This window comes from Epinephelus lanceolatus, chromosome 15, assembly GCF_041903045.1.
Source record: "Epinephelus lanceolatus isolate andai-2023 chromosome 15, ASM4190304v1, whole genome shotgun sequence".
In the NCBI taxonomy this organism is placed as follows: domain Eukaryota; kingdom Metazoa; phylum Chordata; class Actinopteri; order Perciformes; family Serranidae; genus Epinephelus; species Epinephelus lanceolatus.
In genome coordinates this window covers 22,228,205-22,253,091 of record NC_135748.1, presented here as the reverse complement: position 1 = coordinate 22,253,091, position 24,887 = coordinate 22,228,205, and the positions used below count along the sequence as shown (strand labels likewise).

The 24,887-nt window shown below is 41.4% G+C and overlaps 1 protein-coding gene across 3 annotated transcripts in view; it reads left to right on the top strand.

Moving 5' to 3' along the window:
* Positions 1 to 24,887, top strand: part of evla (Enah/Vasp-like a) — a 66,205-nt gene that overhangs the window by 5,184 nt on the left and 36,134 nt on the right. The window contains exon 1 of one of the 3 annotated variants that reach the window (XM_033642763.2): positions 3,266 to 3,558. The exons of 1 other annotated variant lie outside the window; for it this stretch is intronic. In XM_033642763.2, the coding sequence (XP_033498654.1) occupies positions 3,536 to 3,558 (23 nt within the window). In that variant the 5' untranslated portion in view covers positions 3,266 to 3,535. Of the gene's footprint in view, positions 1 to 3,265; positions 3,559 to 24,887 lie in introns of those variants that run through there. One more of the 3 variants, XM_078175060.1, reaches the window with a different exon arrangement.

Genomic DNA, 24,887 nt, shown 5'->3' with positions numbered 1-24,887 from the left:
ACAACGCTCTGCTGGAATTTTGGCTCATTCCTTCTGACAGAATTCATGTTACTCAGTCAGGTTTCAATGTCCTGTGCCGAGGTGTATTTAAATATATGGCCTCAGCTGTATCTGCAGGTGGACAAAGAGCAAAAACAAGATGTGGATTAATCAATATTCATGTGAAAACGATAACACAATATTCAGACGACTGATAAATTCTGCATACATACATGCACTCGAAGAGGACTGTCTCTCTGTGGTGATGTTATAACAGGGATTTAGTTTCTTCAAAATGACAGTGTTGAAGCTGTTTTTTCTGCCTCCTGTAGATGTCAGCAGTTACTGACAGCAGTGTGTTGCATTGTGCTCTGTAAATGTGTATCTGGCCACTTCATTTCTTGACACAATATACAATTCATAACTGCAGTTTCTCTAGATCAGTGCTTCCCAAGGGCATAGAAAATAAACCTGAGGGGGTGCAAGAAGAGTCAGGGTAGGAAAACAGAACAATCCTGTGTATTACCTTATTTTTGTTTTTGCTTTTTTCACATGTGAATTGCTGAATAGTTTATCCTTTTCAGGCTCCTAAAGACAATTCAGATAACACAGGGGAAAAGATCTTTCCGTAGTTAACATGGTTGTTACCCACAGATATGTGGATGCAGTGACAGCAGGTTGCAAGTACACACTGCTTTGTTTTAAAAAGGAGACAAGTCAAAAATTCTGAGAACTACTGTCAATGATTATCTTCATTCAATTTGTTGAGCATTGGCTTTTCTATACAGTAAATGCAAATACCATGTGTTCCTTAGTCTCTGCTCTGCACTCACCACATACCATATACTATGTATAGACTACGCTGAACACCACAAACCATCATACCCAGCATCAGACTGTAATCAGGCCATTTTCTAGCAGATCCCATACATCATATACAAGCTTTGTATTATTGGAGATTGGGTGTGTAATTTGGCTTAATGAAGGTCAAACAGGCCATTTCAGATGACACCAACCACACACTAATCAAGCCAGCGTCCTGTAGCTCAACCCCATTTTAACACTGTGGTGTGTACGTAGGTGTAGATTTTGTGGGGGACGCACGTGACACATTCCCATCAGCAATTAGAACGTGCATTTTTCTATAACAATGAAAACACAAATGTATATGTAGATTTATATTTTGACAAAATTAAAGACATTTACACCATAAATTGATGCAGAAAAGACACAAATTGCTGCATAAAAAAATTCAATTAAATTTTATTTGTCCCAAAGGAAATTCTTGTGCCATAGAATGCTTCCAATTACAGTAACCACAATTTAACCTTCACAGCCAGTAACAACCAGAACAACCAGTGGTTTCCCCAGGTCAGGATCACTCACTGGACCTGATTTTAGAATCAGTACAGTATTAAATATCTGGCAAAATATGCAAATATACAAGATAAGAAGTGTTTTCAAGGAGCAAAAGCAAAACCAGTGCTTAATACAGTAACAGTAGGAGTAAGACAAGTACAAGAGTTACTGAAAATTAACTAAAATGGTGGAAAAAAAGCAGACTGCCTGATAATCAATGTTATACTATATAACCTCAATTAGTAGCCCGGCCTATAATTGAGACAGGCTTTTAATTCCTTTCACAAATATGATCAAATTGTTTCTTTAAATCAGTATGAATATTACTTGTATACAATTAGGCTTTGAATAACATATCCATTATGTGTTTGATTTGATTTATTGACACAATTGATACATAGAATTTAAAATAATAAAAACACATGTCTGCAATTGTCAGGGATGGAACAAGAAAGTCCAGTATTTATTTACATCGTTGTCCCTGTTGTGTTACGACACTTGTGTTACGGCACCCGGCATACCGACACAACACCACTTTATCCTGTTGAAACAGTACTCACAACTTGATTTAATTTTTATAAAAAAAAATTTGGATTCTTTTGATTGATGGGCTCTTATGGACTAAACGAATATAAATAACTTACTGGCCGATCACGGATTGGACACATATTCTGACTTTATGACAGCTTCAGAAGAAGGGGGTCACCACTTATTTTTCGTAAATCTGAATTACTTACGGTCTTCTCTGGTGCTCATGGTTTCAGTAAAATGAAGTCAACCAAGCTAACAGTGTGTAGCGTCTCCATATTAACCAGTTTTAAAAGATTTTTCAATCTAAACAACTAGCTAACGTTAGCTCAAGTGGGTCGTCGACAATCCATCCAAAGAACTTCTACAAAAATGAACTGCTTGGCAACCAGACCAGGCCTCTAATTGAGACAGGCCTTTATTTGGCAAAATGTGTAGACACACCAGGCTAGTCAGAGGGTTAGGGTTTAATTGGGACCAGGCTTTTAATTAAAGTTTTACAGTATAATCATATCACTGATTATCAGGCGCAGTCTGCAGGTGAAGGACTCCCGTACCCTCTGTTTCATATCTGCGTCCCCCAGTGTTGAGTGTATGTTCTGTAGTTGTGAGTCAGCTGTTTCACTTCCCTCATATACATTCACACAGTTCGGCCTTGGATGTACATTAGCGTCTGCCACTAATGTTTGATGCATGTTCCTGTTGGCTATTTCCTAAAAGGCCTGCTTTGTAAAAAAAAAAGACGATTATCCTGTATTTCACTGACCTGCTAGAGTCTGTTGCATGTTTCTTAGTATTTTCTAAACCCACAAAGTCCCCTAATCTTTCAGTGGACCACAATGCTCTTTGTTTTTTTCCCACTCCTCGGCCCGCTGTGACAAAGAAGCTTAAAAGTTTGCTGCGGACAGATGGACCACCAGGTTGAGGACAAATTCTGATAACGCCACAAGGAAACCACAAATGTTACCCTGGATGAATAAAAGCCTTTGTTGCTCGAAAATAAAACGAATCATTACATCTGCTCCTGCGGTGCGCTCAATTTTGGAGCTGGAAAGTGCGCCCTTTTATGAAAGCCGGGCTGAATGAATGAAGCGGTGTGTTGCTGTGTGTTTCCCACTCTGTAGTTAATTGGTGATTAGGGGTTACGGCTTGCTTTTATTTTTAAATTCTGTTGCCGTAGAGTCTATTTAAAGATGAACCGTTCATGCTATAGAAAGGCGGGTTGTGGAAGCACTCCTGTTTCCTATATAGGCTAACATGTAATTTCCATCCAGTGGAAATGATTCCTTGGAGGTTGAAAGACGGCACTCCACAATCCTCAAAGCGGAGCGAGGTGACTGGTCTGCTCCGGTCACATGTTCTTCTTTCTCTCTCCCTCTCTCTTGCATTCCCTTACTCTGTTGCAACACTCCTCATCTCCCTCGCTCACTCCTTCCCTCCCACTCCTTCTGTGTCTCAGTCTTATGTTTGCTCTGCTGGCATTGTGGATCTTTTAAACATTTTTTCTGGGGATGTGAAGAAGAGGGAAAGGTTGGATTTGCTTCAGCGTCAGACAGCATGTGTACCGCTCTCTCCTCTCACACTGACACTTCCCCCTCTCCTCCATAATCTCTCCCTTTATACCTCCTTTCATCCTTCGCTTGAGGACTAGGCTGTCTTCTCCAGCGACATGTATTCCCTGGACGATTTCGGGTAAGCCAGCGCCACTCCTCATCATCACCTTTGCCTCTTTTTTAGTGTTTCTGTGCTGAGTGGTGTGAGTAAAAGGAAAATTGGCTGTGGAGTGTGCTGTAATGATAATGCTTCTCCTAGGAGTGCTGCTGTTTAAAGCCTGGCTCAGCTCTCAGACCACAGAATCTGCTGGCGTCTTCAAATTGCATTTTTGTATGATTGTTTGCAACAAAACCTGCATTTCTTTACGTGTCATTCTCAGTGTTGTCCCAGCTCTACATGCTGTTTTATATAATAACGCAACTGTCTTAAGTTGGAGAGGAAGCGAGGAAAAACGGGAGAGGAAAATCTCCTCTAGGAGTTGCCGACTTTCTCTGGTCTGTCTCCTTCTTTTCCACCCCTCTGTCTGTGTTTTCTCTGGAGCCAGCTGTTAGCAGAGACGCCTGATTGGTTACCCTCAAGCAATCTTTCATTGGTTCAGTCTTTTTTTTTTTTTTTTCCTGGGAAGAAGGAACGAGTCCCTCGCAGTCTGTCAGTCTGTCCGCTCAGCTGCTCTCTGTCGTTCACAGGATGGATCCCATCTGACTCGTTGCATGTGTGAGAAAGAAAGGCAGGAAGAAAGGGATAGAGCACGCTAATCTCTGAAAGGCTGCACGAGTGGGACTATCAAAAGCCAGATGATACAAGGATAGAGGGGTCTCTGTATAATATGGCCTCGGCAGATTACAGCGGGACGTGGTGATTTGTTGAAGCTCAAATACAGATGTGGAGCGCAGAGTGGGGCAGAAGAGATAACATCGGAGGTTTACGCTTGACCGCTTGCACTCTAGTAATCTACTGTAAAGTACAGTACATCACAGGGAAAACCTCTCTCACAGTGTGTCCATTATTTATCAGGTGCTGCTCATACTGATGTTCAGACTATAATACTGCAGTGTAACAAAACAAAATTTAGATTTATATAATAGCATCATTTCAAAAACACATATTTCCCTCTTACCTGTAGTGCTGTTTATCAGTCTAGATTGTTCTAGGGTGAGTTGCAGAGTGTTGGAGAGATCAGCCGTTGAGATATCTGCTTTCTATCGAATATAATGCAGCTAGATGGCACTCGGCGCCAAATAAAATACATTTGAAAAACTCAACAGCAATGTCTCTCTCCAGAAATCATGACCCAGTTACACAAGATAATCCACAGACCTTGTTGTGAGCAGTTTCATGTAGGAACTAACTTCTCCCTTCCGAACTACACCCGACAACCGTATCACTGCGCAGAAGGAAGTGTGCATCTACTCATGGACGAGAGGCTTGTGCTTATGACAATGCAAGATGCAAACATCAATAGCGTCCTCCTCGGCTGAGCTGTAACGTTAGCTAGTGGTGCTAGGTGAACTCGCAGTGGATGCACGCGTCCTTCAATTCAGTTTTATTTATAAAGCCCAATATCACAAATCACAATCAACATCCCAGGGCGGCTGTGGCTCAGAGGTAGAGTGGGTCGTCCACCAATCGGAAGACCAGCGGTTCGATCCTTGGTTCCTCCAATCTGCACGTGTGAGTAGCAGGTGGCACCTTGTACGTTAGCCTCGGCACAGTGTATGATGTATGTGTGTGTGAATGGGTGAATGTGACTCGTAAGCGCTTTGAGTGGTTGGATGACTAGAAAGGAGCTATACAAATGCAGGTCCATTTACCGTCCCTCTGTCCTTTGGACCCTCACAGCGGATAAGGAAAAACTCCCCCCCAAAAAAACCTTAAACGGGGGGAAATAAAATGGTAGAAACCTCAGGAAGAGCAACTGAGGAAGGATCCCTCTTCCAGGATGGACAGACATGCAATAGATGTCATACAGAACAGATCAACATAATAAATTAACAGTAATCCATATGACACAATGAGACAGAAAGAGAGACAGAGACAGAGAGAGATGCAGGACAGACAGTAATGACAGTCGCTACAATAATAGTATTTTGGTGGTAATATATGACAGTTTATATACAGTACAGGCCAAAAGTTTGGACACACCTTCTCATTCAATGCGTTTTCTTTATTTTCATGACTATTTACATTGTAGATTCTCACTGAAGGCATCAAAACTATGAATGAACACATGTGGAGTTATGTACTTAACAAAAAAAGGTGAAATAACTGAAAACATGTTTTATATTCTAGTTTCTTCAAAATAGCCACCCTTTGCTCTGATTACTGCTTTGCACACTCTTGGCATTCTCTCCATGAGCTTCAAGAGGTAGTCACCTGAAATGGTTTTCCAACAGTCTTGAAGGAGTTCCCAGAGGTGTTTAGCACTTGTTGGCCCCTTTGCCTTCACTCTGCGGTCCAGCTCACCCCAAACCATCTCGATTGGGTTCAGGTCCGGTGACTGTGGAGGCCAGGTCATCTGCCGCAGCACTCCATCACTCTCCTTCTTGGTCAAATAGCCCTTACACAGCCTGGAGGTGTGTTTGGGGTCATTGTCCTGTTGAAAAATAGATGATCGTCCAACTAAACGCAAACCAGATGGGATGGCATGTCGCTGCAGGATGCTGTGGTAGCCATGCTGGTTCAGTGTGCCTTCAATTTTGAATAAATCCCCAACAGTGTCACCAGCAAAACACCCCCACACCATCACACCTCCTCCTCCATGCTTCACAGTGGGAACCAGGCATGTGGAATCCATCCGTTCACCTTTTCTGCGTCTCACAAAGACACGGCGGTTGGAACCAAAGATCTCAAATTTGGACTCATCAGACCAAAGCACAGATTTCCACTGGTCTAATGTCCATTCCTTGTGTTTCTTGGCCCAAACAAATCTCTTCTGCTTGTTGCCTCTCCTTAGCAGTGGTTTCCTAGCAGCTATTTGACCATGAAGGCCTGATTGGCGCAGTCTCCTCTTAACAGTTGTTCTAGAGATGGGTCTGCTGCTAGAACTCTGTGTGGCATTCATCTGGTCTCTGATCTGAGCTGCTGTTAACTTGCGATTTCTGAGGCTGGTGACTCGGATGAACTTATCCTCAGAAGCAGAGGTGACTCTTGGTCTTCCTTTCCTGGGTCGGTCCTCATGTGTGCCAGTTTCGTTGTAGCGCTTGATGGTTTTTGCGACTCCACTTGGGGACACATTTAAAGTTTTTGCAATTTTCCGGACTGACTGACCTTCATTTCTTAAAGTAATGATGGCCACTTGTTTTTCTTTAGTTAGCTGATTGGTTCTTGCCATAATATGAATTTTAACAGTTGTCCAATAGGGCTGCCGGCTGTGTATTAACCTGACTTCTGCACAACACAACTGATGGTCCCAACCCCATTGATAAAGCAAGAAATTCCACTAATTAACCCTGATAAGGCACACCTGTGAAGTGGAAACCATTTCAGGTGACTACCTCTTGAAGCTCATGGAGAGAATGCCAAGAGTGTGCAAAGCAGTAATCAGAGCAAAGGGTGGCTATTTTGAAGAAACTAGAATATAAAACATGTTTTCAGTTATTTCACCTTTTTTTGTTAAGTACATAACTCCACATGTGTTCATTCATAGTTTTGATGCCTTCAGTGAGAATCTACAATGTAAATAGTCATGAAAATAAAGAAAACGCATTGAATGAGAAGGTGTGTCCAAACTTTTGGCCTGTACTGTATGTGCTAATAATAATCATGTGTGTAAACTAATGGTGGAAGTATGACAATAATAGTAGCAGTAGTAGTAGGACCATGATAGCGGCACAACCACAAGACAAAGCTGAAATTTGAGGGGACCTGCGAGACAGTGGAGCATAAAGGCTCCCTTCTGCGTGGTGATATGGTTGGTGAGTGTAGTTGTTGCTCTCAGTAAGGACTGTGGATTATCTTGAGTAACTGGGTCATGATTTCTGGAAAAATCATGTTCCATTATATTAGAGAGAAGGCAGACATCTTTACAGCTGATATCGCCAACACTCGACATTTCACACCAAAGCAATCTTGATAAATAGCACCACAAGTAAGAGGGAAAATATGTATTTTTGATTATGGGGTGAACTGTCCCTTTAAGTGTTTCCTCTAGCAGGTTTCTGAAATTCTGTTTAAATCTTCATCTAAACAATCCGGTTGTAATTTCTTCCTGTTTAGCTGTCATTTATTCTCGTTCTTGCCCCTCTCATCCTCCACATGTTTCAGCTGACAAATCAGTAATGGCACAAATTCCAGTTAATGACACAGGATACAAGACTGTATCAACACTGACTGAAACTGAAAAAAACACTGAAACTGTGTCAAATATAGACAGACTTTTGTCATTTCGTACCCCGTCTATGTATCCTCTGAAGTTCCTCCAAAAGGAAGCGGCGTTTCCCTTTAAGGATCAGGATTAGTGACAGGACTGGAAGGTGGAGAGAGGCGGAGGAGAAGGAGAAGAAGAGGTGGGGGAAGGGTGTGCATAGAAGTGGGGGGTTGCTATCCGTATTGTCCATGACAATTAGCCGGAGGGCATATTGGCATCGACAGAGATATGTAATGAATAAGTGATGTCGTTATGCGGGTCAACATGCTGATTTCACTCAGGGGGACTTTACTGCAGCTCACTGTAGATACAGTATGATACCGCTAAGTGATCTCCGTATTTAAGACGATGATTCCTAATCAGTATTTCATCAGAGAATCCTTAGTCTCATTATGTGTATTGATTCTGTATGAAACCAATATTGGAACCAGATAGCTTTGACTGTAATGGGTGATTGTGCTGAACAATAAATGCCTCTACTTGCTGAGCCATTGTATCTACATTACTAATGATGTTTTTGTCTACCCGTCTAGTTTAAGATTAAATATTTTTGGAATGCAGTCGTGAAAAATATCCTGTATTCATGACATCTCTGCCCTCAGAGCTTTATAATGTAAGCTGATGAAAGTGTGCAGGGTGACACTGCCCACCTTTACACTGTGGTGGTTGTGTAGATCTTCTGTGCTGTCAGGGTGAAGATGTGTGTGAGGCATCTGCATTTTGCCAAAAAATACACTTAATACCTTTAATGAAATTCCTCCAAAGTCTTCACTACGTATATTATATGAGTCTGGACAGGCAAGCACGCAAACTGCAACTGTTTTGGTTGGCCGAGACAAACAACCGCGAGGTGGTAATTCTTTGTTCTTTCATGGTTAGTTTATGATCTGATACACATTCTCCACAGCGAGAGCTTTGTAGTTAGACGGCCTGTCATGCTAATTACTGTTTTGATCTTAGAGACGTCAGCAACAATGATTGAGGTCATATCCATGTATCATACCATAATGCCTGTTGTGTTTAAATGCGTGTTTGTTTACAAAAGAATGTCACCAGAATTTTAGCAAACATGATGCCGAAATAAATAGCAGGGTTTTCCTGACCATTATTAGACTTGGACACAACACTGAATAAACAGATAAACACTACACTGAGACACATTTTACGTCGAATTTAAAGTTCATTGCGCTTTGAGTTGGTGCACTTGCATTATTATGCTATCATTATCGTAACAGTGGCATAAAATGGTCTTAGAATGACACTAATATTGTTTATCATAATTATTTCGGGGACAATATAATGTCCAACAAAAGTAGTCATTGTGACAGGCCAAATAGTAAGTGTTACCTTAGGCACCACCAACATATTGTCACAGAATCAAAATCAAAAATACTTTCTGAAGGGATGCTTCTTCACCTGCTCTGAGAATGCCCCATGATGAACTACTGGATAAAGGTTCATGAATGAATAAAAAACATTAGACTAACTTTGAGTTCTGCCAGAGGCTGTATGTTCTCAGAGACCCACAAATGACATCTCACTGTGGAGTCAGGGACTTTACTCAGACCAGTATAAGGTATGATAGGCAGTATGAGAAAGCAAATTATAATGAGACACTGGAGGAAACCAGGTGAGCCTTCTTTTAAGGAGTTGTTCACAGAGCTCGCAAAAGTTGCACCATATGAACAAATCTCCTTCAGTTCTGAGGACAGGGTGGAGAAATATGTGGTGAAGTGGAGAAGCTACTTGGAGTACGTTGCTGGTGTGGACCTATCTTTAAGTGAATGATACGCCATGTGCATGGTGCTCTGAGAGGTGATCTGAAGATTGTGGTGCAATTTATGTAGGAATATAGATTTTTTTTTAAAGCATCACTTATGTATTGCTATTTATACATTTTTATATTATTATTTTATTTAGTTATTCTTTTTTTCCCCTTGTGTATGTACATACATTTGATTTATTAACACTCAGTGACACTGTTTATGTTAGGAAAAAAAAAAATCAATAGAATATTATTAATTTAAAAAAAGGCATCAAAAATGTGCATTATGATACAATGTTGAACACTATTTTGTAAAATATTTTTAAAAAAATAATAAAAATATGTGTATTATGCTGCTTTACAATGCATAAAACTAGCATTGAAAGTTTTAGAAATACAAAAGTATGTGCACTATGCCACACTGTAAAACACTGTATGAAATAGAAATAAGAATAAAAACTATGTATATAATGTGTAGGATAGGTTAAATATACATTTAAGAGAAAATGTAATTGAGGTGAAGTAATCACTATTAATGAGATTCTGTATGAAGATTATGAACAAACTCAATCAGCAGCCTTTAATAGAGAGGACATACAGTAACACTATTAAAAGGCGAAATGAAACATTTGTTGTGAAAATGTGTTTAGTCCCTAAAACAAGGACATCAATCACTGTCTTAAAGTCTGAGTTACTTTGAAGCTGTTTGTTCTGAGTGACTTTTTATTTTATTTTTGAGAAATGAATCTGTAAAGACTTGAATTTAATACCTGAGACAGACTTCTGACGTGCAGAGCTGCTGCAGCTGTGTGTACATTTATTTTTGGACAAAAAGACCATCAAAGCCACAAAAAAGTGGAGTATTTTTTAGGAAGTGTCTGAGGAAAAACAAAACAAGTTCTTAGAAAGATAAAGCGATGTCTTAGAGGCACTCCCTGGTCAAAGTTGAGATCTTCTAAATTTTCATTTCCTCTGGTTGTGCATTTCATTTTGACTTAAATTGTGCCTGTGAACGGTAACAATGTTCAATAACTGAACAAGTTTTAAATATGCTACTTCTAATGTGCATTGGTTGAATGTATTTCTTAATCACGTCTGTGTTATAAGCAACAGTCCCACCAGAGAATCACATGTTTGTTGCTCAGTGCGATCACTTGCCCTGCAGCAGTTTTCGCCTGTTACCATTTTGAAATGTTAGTGAGCGGGCAGTGTCCCGTCCTCGGGGCACAGCAGAGACTCGTCTGTCACAGATCGAGCTTGTTAACATTTGCCCGGCCTGCCGCAGAAATGTCCCGCAGTCCAGCTGGGCACCCAGAGCCGCGGACGAGCCAACAGTAATTCTGCTTGGCACAGACGTTACTGCGAGCCCCGAAAAAAAAAACAACCAAATCCCTGTCGACTGATTCTCCTGTTTGTCCAATCACTGTTGCCTGTGACCCTCATTTAACCAATCACAAGTGGCATTTTGTGCCGCAGAGTGGCCTGTCACGCCCCATGGCGGGGTGACTCTGTGTCGTGTGTGTTGTTTGCTGTCACCGTGGCATATGAGGTCAGCTATTAGAGTTGAGGGCAGTGAACCAGAGAGGGCAAAGGTCAGAGAGTAATATTCTGTCATCCTTATGCCGTCAGTCCTGGGACTCTGTGTGTGTGTGTGTGTGTGTGTGTGTGTGTGTGTGTGTCAGTGAGAGAGAGAGGGACAGAATTAATCTGAGTTTTGTGTGTCTTGCTCCTGATGGGTGTATTTATTGCATGTTGTGATCATATTCATCATCATATATGATCATATATTGATCGTTGCCTGAGGACGACCTGTAATTGGTTGAATAGTCGCCACTAGATTTACGGGGAACTGTGATTCCATTGTACTCCAGCTCTGTCAGGCTGTACTCAGTCACAGCCGTGCTTTGAACTAAATGTTAATATCAGCATGCTAACATGCTCGCAATGGCAATGCTAACTTAGTTTAGCATGTTTAAAGTAATAATTTCAACATTCATTCATTTTCCGTAACTGCTTATCCTGTTAGGGGTCGTGGGGATGCTGTAGCTGTCACTGGGCAAGAGGTGGGGTACACCCTGTACAGGTCACCAGACTATCATTTAAATATCATCATTTCATTTAAAAGAATGTCTGTTAAGTCACTACCTGTCCCCAAGCGAAGTAACACAATGGTGTTTGGGCCTGTTGCTCACTGATGAAAGCATTTGTTGTTGTATTTGCAGCATTAGTAACTGGGTGTCTGTGGTGACAAACGACACACGGTTAGTGATCCACAGCAGTTTGTCTGCCAAAGAGACTAGCCAGAGCTTAAGCAAAAGCCTCACTCTCTAACCTAATTGTGTGAAGTGGTGTTCTGTTGGGTTCTCTGCTGGCGCTGCGAGTAAACGGCAATGACTACAGACAATGAAACTCCACTGATTAATTCCCTTTTCCACCCAAATTAGTGTGTATATGTGGGATGTTTTTTAAATGTGAGAAAACCTGTTAAAAATAGGGGATAGACATTACCAGTAGACCAGAGCAGTGTACCCTGCTCTGCTCTGGTGTGTCACAGAGGGTGACAACGGTATGAGATTTTTCACGCTACGATAATCGTCTCAGAAAATATCGCAGTTTCAAGGTATTACAGAATTTATATTATTATCACTCAGAATGACCCTTAAAGGAATGAAAACAGACGGGTTATTGTTGGTTGAACATGCGTTTTATTACTATAGTTGAGACTTGAAACCATTTTGTTAATGGAAGTATGTGTAAAAAGTCTCCCCTTAGAAAATAACTCAAGTAAAGGGGAGATTCCCTGTCCAGTTGCGTTTTTTTTTTTTTTTCAATAGCACAGATAAGCAAATGTACACGGTATGATAACCCTCAACCTTAATATCATGGTATACCTTGAAAACCGCTATATATCACTGCAACCCTAGTGTCACGTTAGACATCACAAATGCGCCAGAGAACAGGTTAGTAAACAGTAGAAAGCAGCACGGAGGCCAGTGAGAATGTTACAGTGATTACTTCTTTTTATATCTCTTACTCATTCAGTCTCTCTCAAACTTAGTGCCAACTAATTCTGAACAATGTTTGAATGCTGCTTGGAAGGAGACGGACAGCATTTTGTGGCAGTGTGTCATTGCATTGCACCAGAAAAGGGGTGAAAATTTGCCCTCCTGGGTGGCTTAATTCCATCACTTCAGATCAAAGCCAACTGGAGCCGGAGCCAATAAATACCTGTAACGACTGCAGAGTCATCTGTCCCGGGAGTGGACGCCAATTGTAAACGTTCACATTAAATATAAAAGCCAGATGTTAGTGGGTGTTAATGGGTTTTGGTGCAGTAGGAGAGGGGCTATAAAAGTTTAATTAGTTTAATGAGTATGTAGTCATTGGCCAAAGTATTGGACAACATTTTGGAACTTTGACCTCATGGTGTCACTAGATGAAGACAAAATATCAATTCTAATTCAATGATTGCAGAGAGACATCTCACTCAGTGCCACAAATCTGACCTCATGGTGGCTCAGCAGGTAAAGTCAGAGGATCCAAGTCAGAAGGATAAGTCCTCTAGTGGGAACCAACCATATACTCACTGGCCACTTTATTAGGTACACCTTGGTAGTACCGGGTTGGACCCCCTTTGCCTTCAGAACTGCCTTAATTCTTGGTGGAAACATTCCTCAGAGACTTTGGTCCATATTGACATGATAGCATCAGACAGTCCATGATGACAAATCTCCCGTTCCACCATATCCCAAAGGTGCTCTATTGGACTAAGATCTGGTGACTGTGGAGGCCATTGGAGTACAGTGAACTCGATGATTTGAGCTTTGTGACATGGTGCGTTACCCTGTTGGAAGTAGCCATCAGAAGATGGGTACACTGTGGTCATAAAGGGATGGACACGGTCAGCAACAATACTCAGGTAGGCTGTGGTGTTTAAACCATGCTCAGTTGGTACTAAGGGGCCCAAAGTGTGCCAAGAAAATATCCCCACACCATTACACCACCACCAGCAGCCTGAAGCGTTGATACAAGGCAGGATGGATCCATGCTTTCATGTTGTTTACACCAAATTCTGACCCTACCATCTGAATGTGGCAGCAGAAATCCAGACTCATCAGACCAGGCAACATTTTTCCAATCTTCTATTGTCCAGTTTTGGTGAGTCTGTGTGAACTGTAGCCTCAGTTTCCTGTTGTTAGCTGACAGGAGTGGCACCTGGTGTGGTCTTCTGCTGCTGTAGCCCATCTGCTTCAAGGTTCGACATGTTGTTCGTTCAGAGATGGTCTTCTGCAGACCTTGATTGTAACAAGTGGTTATTTGAGTTTCTATTGCCTATCTATCATCTTGAACCAGTCTGGCCCAGACTACTGCCACTCACTGGATATTTTCTCTTTATCAGACCATCCTCTGTAAACCCTAGAGATGGCTGTGTGTGAAAATCCCAGTAGATCAGCAGTTTCTGAAAAATGTCTGGCACCAACAACCACGCCACATTCAAAGTCACTTAAATCACCTTTCTTCCCCATTCTGATGCTCGCTTTGAACTTCGGCAGGTCATCTTGACCATGTCTAAATGCACTGAGTTGCTGCCATGTCATTGGCTGATTAGCTATTTGCATTAATGAGCAGTTGAACAGGTGTACCTAATAAAGTTGCCGGTGAGTGGAGTGTATATACTAGGGCTGCCACGATTAGTCGACTAATCAATGACTAATCGACTATTAAAATAATCGGTGACTATTTTAGTAGTCGACTAATCGGTTTGAGTTATTTTTCATAGAAAAGTACTATAAAAGTACCCCAAAATACTCTTACTGCAGCTTCTTACATTCAGATATTGGCAGCTTTACAGACTCTCCCATGACAGTGAACTAAAACCCTTCAGCGTGAGTACGAAACAAGACATTAGATGACGTAATTTTGTTTGTTTTTTTCAACATTTTAACACATTTTTCGATGAAATGATTAGTCGACTAATCGAAGAAATAATCGACAGATTAGTCGACAGTGAAAATAATCGTTAGTGGCAGCCCTAGTATATACGTTTAGTGGCATAATTTAGTCTGTCAAATAGTTGTTGAGATATTTTGGTCCAGACCAAAGTGTTGGACTGATCAACCACAGAGCCACAGTGTTAGCGTGACTAAAAATAAACTTGTCAGTGCTCTTGAACAAACTATGTGGCTCCAGTTTTAATTAATCTGGACTATAGTCTAGACAAATTGCCTCCAGCCAGTGATAAAGCTGGTGAGAAAAATGTCCCCCTGTGCTTCAAATTCTGATTGAGGGTTGGAGTTAGTCAATTACTCAGTGGATGTTAATGGACATTTAGCACGCACACCTCTTCCAGTTAATGTGAGTTGTACATGTTGGTGTATATTCACCCGCAACATCGATCCTCGGAGGTTAAGGGCATTCCAGTCAATGGGAACTGGCCACAGTATGGACCACTGGTTGTTAATACAGGCTGTGCTTAATACTGGGTGGCTATGGCAACAGCAGGCTGGAGTGGAGAGGAGGGGGGGTTAACAGCAGCAAACCCCAACAACAACCCCCCACCTCCACCGCATACACACACTCTTTAAACATTAGTGTGTGTGCACGGGGGGTAGACGCTGGTTGAGACGGATATGAGGTAATCTCCCTTGGGTTAACAGTGTGACAATAGCACAGAGGTTCAATCACACACACACACACACACACACACGCTCATCTGTCAGGCAACAGGCTGGTCAATGACTTCATCTCTGCCAGTCTGTCCATCAGTCATCTCTTTGTTACCGGATGGATCATCAGAGCGGATGCAGCAGTGCAAGAATTCAGATCTGAGGGACGTTTTTTAATCTCATGCCATTTTTAAGTGTTTTTGTTTCATTGGTGCAGCAGCCGGCGCTCCTGTTCGTGATGTTTGCCGCAGGCTCCCAGCAGGAGGATTAAACTGCTTTTAATGAGTTATAGTTAAAAGGTGATGGAGCAGCACAAGAGGGAGTTTGTGTCATAGACAGACTGCTGCTGCTGCCGTTGCTGATATTGTTTTCCTGTTTACCAAAATGGACATACATCGGCTCCAAGTGCTTCGTTACTGCCTCCCTCAGAGTGTCAGTGACTCAGGGTTGTTTTACAGCCACATCGCCGCCAGGTTTGTACCGACACTTGTGTGCAAATGTGTGTGTATGGTCATTTCTTCTTTTAGAATATGTCAGCGATGAGTGGTGGAAGTTAAATGTCAAATGCAGCAAGGAAACGAAAAGAGGTGAAAATATTTAGTGGTGAATGAAATGGTTGAGTTGTAATTGTGCATTTGTGTGATATTTTCGTCAGCGACGTTCGACCATTGTGTGCGAAGAAAGTGTTATGATATTCCAGCAGCACAGACGGGCAGATCTTCCTCTGCTGTATTTTAATCAGAGCCTAAAATACTAATCTGTGATCTTAATCTGGCCGCAGCAAACTGTTGTTCAGACACAGAATTTAGGTTATTTTGGATTAGTTATTGTGTGCATGGATAATTTGATTTGGCGCCAAACTGCAAACAAAATAGCTCCCTGTTAGTATGCATGAGTTAAGTGTCAGAAGTTGTGACTCTGATCTGTTTTGATCTCTCTTTTTTCCCCCTCCCGCCTGGTCGCATCTTTTCAGTCAAAGCCAGAGATGCTGCCAGAGAGATGCAGCCCACTGTGTGAACACCGAGCAGCTTCTTTATTCTAAACACTTGGCAGCCTCACACAGGGCATCTCTGAATAGCAGGGCCCTGTAAGCGCTCCATACATGTTTAATTCACACAAACACTGAAGACAGCATGGCTTCTGGCTAAAATGGCAGATCTTTCGGGCCAGTGCCCTTCTCCCTTTCTCTCTCTGTTTTCTGCTGGCAGGACGGATGATATGGAGAAGAGATGGAGGGAGGGGAGGGAGGTTTGGTCACTGCTGCCGTCCCAGATGAGAAGTGTGGGATCAAACAGCCCTGTTGGCTGTCTTGTTATCACCAGGGAGAGGAAGAAGGGATTTAAAAATAAAGGACAATGCAGTTTTATGTGTACAATATGTGCAGCTGCTGCTTAAAACTGACCTGAACCACTCACTATGTGGGGCACAAGAACCTGCCAGAAACCTGATGGTTGCAGCATCATGACTTCAGTCTGCTTTACTGATGGCTGTGATAGTCTGATACAGAAAGACATCATAGTATATTTATTTTACTTTTTTTATATGAATTTCATGAAAAATCACTTTCATTTTTATTCATACAGCCCAAAATAATAATTTAGAACAAGACCGGAAAGGTTGTGCAATATTTCCATTGAGTCTCAATGTGGATTATGCTGCGTTCACATGGAGTCAGACAGACGGTAGACGGCAAACTGGATTAATTATGTGGAAAGAGTAGGACAGTAAAATTAGGTGAGGCTTGCAAAGAGTATTGGCAAGACAGCATTGCAGTTCACACTTAAAATATCTTAATTTGGGGCGCCCTGTAACTCACCTGGTACAGCAATCGCCCCATGTACAAAGACTTTGTCCCTGCCGCAGCGACCGAGGGCTTGATTCCAACCCACGGCCCTTTGCTTATGTCATCCCCTCTCTTCCCCTCCCCTTTTCATGCTAATACTGTCCTATTGACTAAAGGCAAAACGCCCCAAAAATATCTTAAAAAAAAAACCCAAAAAAAACTCTTTTGCCATGGTTCGCAATAGAATTTACAACTGGATGTTACGTAGCTGCCTTCCAGGGAGAAAACACAGGCAATCTGAACCACTACTGAACATTACTAAGATAATTACATAAATTTTTTTTAAAAAGAAGTGTTTTTAATTTAATGTATTTTATTCTTTGTAAACAATAAAGTGTCACCATTGCAACATATCATCATGCATGTATTGTTTTACTGTCCTGCCTTTCCTTCAGACTGTTTTTCCTGTGTCGTCCCAAAGCATCAGGAAAAACTACTCAAAAAAACTCAGGGAAAGCAGCAGCAGAGGGATCTCTCTTGTAAAAGGTGTCATATTTTCAAAATAGGGAGATCCAGTGATGTTTGGCTGCAAATAAGTTTTGGGCAATAGTGAATTATTTTTTGCAATAATGTGATGAAGTGTCTTGATTTGTCAGGTATAAAATTCACTGGACAGACATTGCTGTCCTGTTATTTTAGCTGCACACCTCCTTTTCAATTGCTTTTTCTGAAAATTTACTAGATCACGATTTAAAAAAAAAAAAATAAATAAAAATTCAGGCTGTTACCCATATGCCCTCATCCTCATCTAGAGTGGACAGAAATCGAGTAATAGAAAAACAATATGGAGAAAAGGAATGACAACAACGTGTAATAGTATTACAGCAAGTGAAACTCAGTGTAATAATTTAAAGGGAAACTTTGACATTAGATTTGATGAAATTGGTTCCAGTATTGAGAGAGAGCACTGCAGCCTGCAGCAGCAAAACAGGCTGCACTATACCCATTTTGGGTGACTGTGCACTGTCGATTTACATCCACCAAAAGTGCTTGTTTTTGCCAATGACAGGCTCAGATTTATTTTTTATTTATTATAAGTGTCTGACAAATAAATACAATGTTTTTCTGTACCTTTAGCTTGATCTGGTGTGTTTATTATTGTGTCTAACCAAGTCTCACTCAAGGAGAAGTCTCTGTCTGAAGTCTTGTGAGTTGAGTCTTTGCAGTAAGACAATAACTAACAGACTGGATTATGCCAAAGGTGAAGAAAAATGTTTTATTTCTCTGTAGGCTCCTTTCCATTTATGGTGTCAGGCAGTTAAAAAAACAATATGAGCCTGTCAGTGGCAAAATAAGCATTTTTAGTGGACATACATTGATAGTGCACTATTGCCATGAAGGTTACGTTGCAGCCTGTTTAGCGGCTGCTGGCTGCAGTGCTCTCTCTCAGTACTGGACCAGTTTGAGTAATGGCTGTCTCCATGAGTCGCTTAGACACAAAAACATGGGAAAATATGGTCCAGGTTGAAAAATACAGAAGTTTCCCTTCAACATGGCTGCTACTGACCATTTTTTGTGTTGAATGAAATCACATTAACATGTATATCTGTATATTGTTGTACATGTGAGTCACACAGTCCAGGAAATGCAGAATATAGGTCACGCATTCTCTGCCTCTGAAATAACTGTGGTAGCACTGCATACTGATACATCGTGGCATGAGATTGAGCTTTTTGCACACAACTGGGACATTTAGCTAAGAACATAAGCACATTAATGCGGTTTTGCATTAATGCCATTAAGACGGCGGTACTCTGCTCTCTCCCCCTCTCTCCCATTTGGGGCTTAATTGTGGCCTATCTGCAGTATTACACAGTACTTTGTGTATCAGTGGGCCAGGGGTTAAATAAACACACCATGGTGCAGCACAGTTATCACAATCTGGACACCATGATGGATCAGGGATGTTGAAGCTTGGATGACATTGTGTAGATTATGAGAATCTGAACTGCTGTGCTGCTATATAATAGTCTCATTGTGCATGGAACTGTGATGCATTAGTGGAGATATTTTAATGCCGTTAAAGCTTAGTTTGAACTCCGTTCAGTCCTCACCATTGTGGTCTTAGTCATTAATACTATAAAGGCACGTTGCTTCAATGTTCAATACTAATACCCAACATAGAAAGCACCATACATACAGTGGAAAATCTAGAATGTGGCTCTGTAGGATAGAAACATAGTGTCTTTGGTGCAGTCTGTGAGTGTTAGTGAGTTTTATGGTGTTTGCAGCTGAAAACCTGCAGTTTGAGTCGATGCTGCATCCAGGTACTGATTTAGTGTTTGTGACTTTACTGTAGTTGTTGCACTGTCTCTAAAAATGTATTTTAAAAAACAACTAAACTTAAAGCTCCAGTGTGTAGATTTCATGGGATATATTGGCAGAAATGAAATATAATATAATTTTCTTTACTGGATAATCACCTGAAAATAAGAATAGTTATGTTTCCGTTATCATAGAATGAGCTGTTTATCTACATACAGAGCAGGTCGTCCTCCACAGAGTCCGCCATGTTGTCCTACAGTAGCCCGGAATCATAGATTTGAATAATAGCTAGATACCAGACTCCAATATGACGCCTATTCATTCCTTTAGAGTTGCTCACCTGGTGCATCAACAAAAAGTTTTTTAGCTTCCAACTTATTCAGCCCACTGAATATGTGCAGTAGTCTTTCTCCCTCTGGCTCTGCCTGCGAGTTCCCGCTCAGCTCGTAGACTTTATATTGTGATGATATCACAGATATTCAAATCTCTTTTTTAGTCTTGAGGAAAGTTTTACAAATATAAAACCATCATTATTAACCATCTCAGAAATTCAGAATAGAAAGATTCATAATTGGTCTTGTTTGCAGTCTGAGGTGTCCTATCAACAGTTTGTCAGACGTGTCTTGTACAATGGTGGTCTATGGGGAAAACGCTTTTTTGGCTGCAGGGGACTTATTAGCTGAAATACTGCGAGTGACCACTGGGAAAAATTTGACGCAAGAGTGAGCAGCTTTCCTGGCGGCCTGCCCAGCATGGACTAACCAAGCACTGGCTGTGGATAGGACTATTTGCATTTTTGCATCGGCCACCATATTTCTCCTACACGCTTGGCACATGGCAAAAGTTTGCAGGGTGCAACCTCAGCAGCTAGATGCCACTAAATCCTGCACACTGGACCTTTAAAGTAACAATTTGCCATTTGAAGAAATGTGCTTATTTACTTTCTTGTCAAGAGCTAGATTACAATCAGTACCATTCTCATGTCTTTAGGCCAACTAGAAATATTAGTCTATATTTAGCAGATGCCAGCAGCCAGTTAGCTTACCTTATCTTAGCTTAGCTTAGCTTAGTTTTGTTTAACGTAAAGACATGGCAAAATTCTCACAATTTCAATGCCAACATGCTGATGATGAGCAGGTATAATATTTGCCTTGTTCACCATTTTTAGGGTGTTAGCTTGCTAATATCTGCTACTTAGCAAAGTACAACTGAGGCAAAGAATCATCAGAGTTATTACAGTTGATCTTGATGGGAACATTAGTGTCTGTACAAAATTTCATGGCAATCTGTCCAGTTGTTGTTGAGATCTTTCGGTCTGGACCATAGACTGTAGAGATGGACGATATGACAGCTCTGCAAAGTTGAAGCCAAAACATCCTGATTGCTCCCCAGTGGTCATAAAACTCGTCACTCTCCACGTCAGCAGATGTTTTCATAAAGATGGTTTCTATCATCTTAGGGAGTTTTGATCTCACTGGTGTATGTTCAAGTATTTTTTCTCTGATGAGTTTGGTTTTAATTTGTTATTGATTCTAGAAAAAGGGGGGTGATGTCATGATTGGCAGCTGTGATTGACTCAGTCAGGGGTTTGTATGGGCGGGACTTTGATACCGCAGCCCCAGCTCCTGATTAATACTATGCTTCAAATGACGCCATCGGCACAAGATAGCAGCAGCTGTACCTGTGATATTCTGGCTTCATTTTTGTGCAGTGGGAGGAAGTGTAGACACATCGTCCATCTTTATATCAGTCTAAGGTCTGAACCAAAGACATGGATCGATCAACTGGCATTGCGGTCCGAAAACAAACACAAAATACAACAGATCTGAGTAATTGTTATACATTTAATATGACATGCATGGCAAGATAGCAGGCGTAACAGGACATTAATAATAACCCTATATGTCTGTATGTGACTCTTCTTTAGTTTTAATTACCCTCTTCCATTTACAGTAGTTTAGTAGGAGTGTTACATCGCATGGAGCAACACCACTGCAATCGCTGAAATCTGGCATCCATCATGTTTCTCGCTGTTTCTTCCAAACGAGCTAACTGTGCTTAGTTTGCTCACTAACAAATGACCAGGCTTCACACTGTTTCTCAGCAATAAAGTTGGCTTGTGCTGTTTTTAGTCCCCGCAGGCTTCCTTCCCTCTGTGTGCCTGTGAACAGTACTTTCCCCATGGAGCAGATTAGAGGTCTTGTACGAGAGTTAAGTCCTGGTTAATTTAGATTTAAGACTGCAGTGAGGTAATGATCTGCCTGCCAGGCTCTGTCTCTAATCCAGGCAGTCAGTCAGGCCTCTTCCCTCTGTCAGCTGGACCCCAGCAACACCCACCCAAATGCACACACACACACACAGACACACACATGCATCCATACTGTAAGTGTATACACCCCCACCTATGCTACACACAGGCTGTGGCTCTGCCCCAAATGCCCAGTGGAGACTATAATCCTCATGGTGACAGAATAATAACATACAACTAATGAAATCCATACACAGTAATCAATCTGCATGTGTGTGTGTGTGTGTGGGAGGGGCAGGGGCGGGGGGCTTGTAATGCTATCTTTGTGAGGACCAATATAGACTTTGTTGTGAAGACATCTGTGCATTGTGAGGACATTTAGGTTCGACAGTGGACTGTTAAAGGTTAAGACTTGGTTTTATGATTAAAAGAATACTTCATCCACACAATGACCGTTTGTAAATCAGTAATCATGTCGTGTTACCTTGAATTCGTCAAAAAAGCTTTCATGATGAATGATGATTGAGAGGCACGTTTAACAACAGCAAAACTATATTAAACATCAGTTAACAAACTCATACAACTGGTGCAGTATGATCAAAGTCTCATTTTGTATGCTCAGTACTTCCCAAATGCTTCCAAATGCATTTTTAAATATAGAATATATAGATTCTCTTTTTAAATAGTAAGGTTTAAGTGAACATATATAGCTATTTTTAAAACTGGGTTTTTCCCTCCTTACCACATGAGCACTGTTATAAGTAAATCTCAGTCCAAATGCAAAACACAAATGAATTGCTGTCAAGAGCATGCCAAACCAACAGGCGGCAATATAACTGTAACCCCAAAGCCACACAAAGAAGAAGATGATGGCAAATCAGAAGCCTAATAAAAAGCTATTACTGGAAGGCTAACGGGGGCAGTGACCTCTGTAGCGTATTGTAGAGTGGAAGAGTCACCATACATTTATGTGTTAACATGTACAAAGTGCTGTTAGTAAGGTTAGAGCCAGCACTATTTTTGCTTGGTCCACCATTGCACGAAATGTTGCCTCATTTGTGACGCCACACAAAGAAGATAACAGCTCACACCTTGCCACAAGCCAAAAACTCTGTTTTCGGGGTCCACACGTCAACTCTTAAAACAGAGTTTCTGAAAATCTTCACCCTGGATATAGAGTTTTACAAAAGGTTCATGTTCAGGGACCTAACACACAGTTTGCATGTAGACGGAAGGCCAAAACGCATAGACGTATCCATGTTTTCAAATGTACCCATGTATGTTTGGACTGTTAGGGTTTGGTATTCAGTAGGTAGGGTTAGGGGTTAGGGAGTGTATTAAGTCAATGAGGTGTACAGGTATAGAGAAACAGAGAGGTGAAGGCTACCTTCAGGAAGACATTTCAGGGTTAAGACCAATTAATTGAGGACGGTTTGCCCAACTATGGACAAAAGCAGTGTCCCCGATTGGGAAAAGGTGGTTAAGCTTAGGGTTAAGGTGAGAGTAAGTCCCCAGGAAATGAATGTATTAGAGCTGGGCGGAAGGATGATGCCAGTGCCATCGCTAGTGGCAGTCAGTCAACGAGCCCACCATCGCGACTTCATCCTCCTATGTCAAGGGTGCAGGTTTGCAGTGGCACTAATGGCGTTCATTGCGTGCATAAAAAGTAACAATTCTGATTTATCTACCAGATGAACTGTAGCCTGCCAGATGGGCAAAGTGAAACCTAAGTTTGTGTCCACCATTGTGAAGATTTGCCACCATTACTGTATCTGTATTACATTACATGACTACATTACTATATCTCCTCACATGTGCTTGGTTGACTGACATTATTTACTATTATTTAAATATCAAGTAAGCCCAAGTAGGTTATGATTAACTTACAAAAACTTTACGTGCAATAGTCCACCTTCTCCCCTTTCTCTGTCCGTCTTTCTCAAACACACACATGTTGTGGTGCTCCGTCCTTGTCTCAGTCCTCAAAATTGTGCTACAGTAATGCATAAAGCTGGCGGTTTGCAAGTCAGGTTTGGTAGTTGATGAAAAACCCCACCACAAACCCCTAAAAAATTATGTCATCCTGCATCACAGTGTTTCACTGTGGACATCATTTAACCCTAGATTGTGTGTAAATCTATGTAATTTCCCCAAAGTGACCAAAGTAAACATGTTTGTGTGTGAATGTGTGTGGCTGTCTGTTTCTGTTGCCCTAAGATGGCCCTGCACTAAAAATACCAGTGACTGTTATTTTGGGTGTTCATACAGTATGGGTACTATAATATACTGTGTGTGGGTGTATAATTATGTCCCTGTGTTCCTGTTTGAAAAAGGAGTGGCAGGACACCACAGAGGCCTCAGTCTCAGCAAGATGAGCCTCTGAGCTGAAGTAAAATTTGAACGTGTGTTTGTGCTTTACATTTCACAGAAGTTTGTAAGATTATTGGGCCTGTTTACATCTCCCTTAGAACATGCTTCTGAAACAGAGAGGGTCTCTCTCTCTTCACCCCAGACAGCCATAACTCAGATATGGCAGCATATTGCTCTGCTGCCATCGTTTGTTTACCAAACCTCAGATTGAGCTGTAAACCCTCCCTGACACTGACTGCATGTCTCTATTATCTACAGTACCGACCAGGGATGCATAAAACTGTGTAATTATCACTCCTGCTGCACAGGAAGCCTCTCTGGATGCCTCCGTCTCTCTCAGCCGGCTCTCATTGTGCAGGAGGTTATGATTTTTTTAAGTGAGTTAATTAGCATGAAATGAATTGATTAATTGGGTCTGTGAAGGTGTCACCAGCTGTGCAGATCGACGGCTGCACCTCTAAGATGCAGCAAATAATCAGGATTAATTTTTGGCTTCATCTGTACCTCTGATTTGACGGTTGGAAAATTAACCTGGATTTCCTGTTGGTGTCAATCAAACGATCAGGTCTCCCCTCATTATTTTAGGCAACAGTGTTGCCCTTATTAGCCAGTTGAGTTGAAGCATGAGTGACAGAGGCATGGTGCCCCTTATAATTAACAAGATTTATATGCAGGTGATGCCTTTATATGCATATTATTTGAAGCGAAAAGGTTTGGTTCTGGGAGGATTTTTATGTTTTCCTACTCTGATTCAGCGCCAGAGGAACTCAGGAAAGACTTTTTTTTCTGTTTTCGCATGCAGTTTGTCAATTAAACAGCTAAACTGTCCTAGTTTAGCTGTGTGTCTACTATTTTATTCTGTTATTATAATAAAGTAGCAGCTGTGTTAGGAAAATGCAGCTTTCTCCAGCTCTGTGGGTTTCATACTGTGCACTCATCAAAGC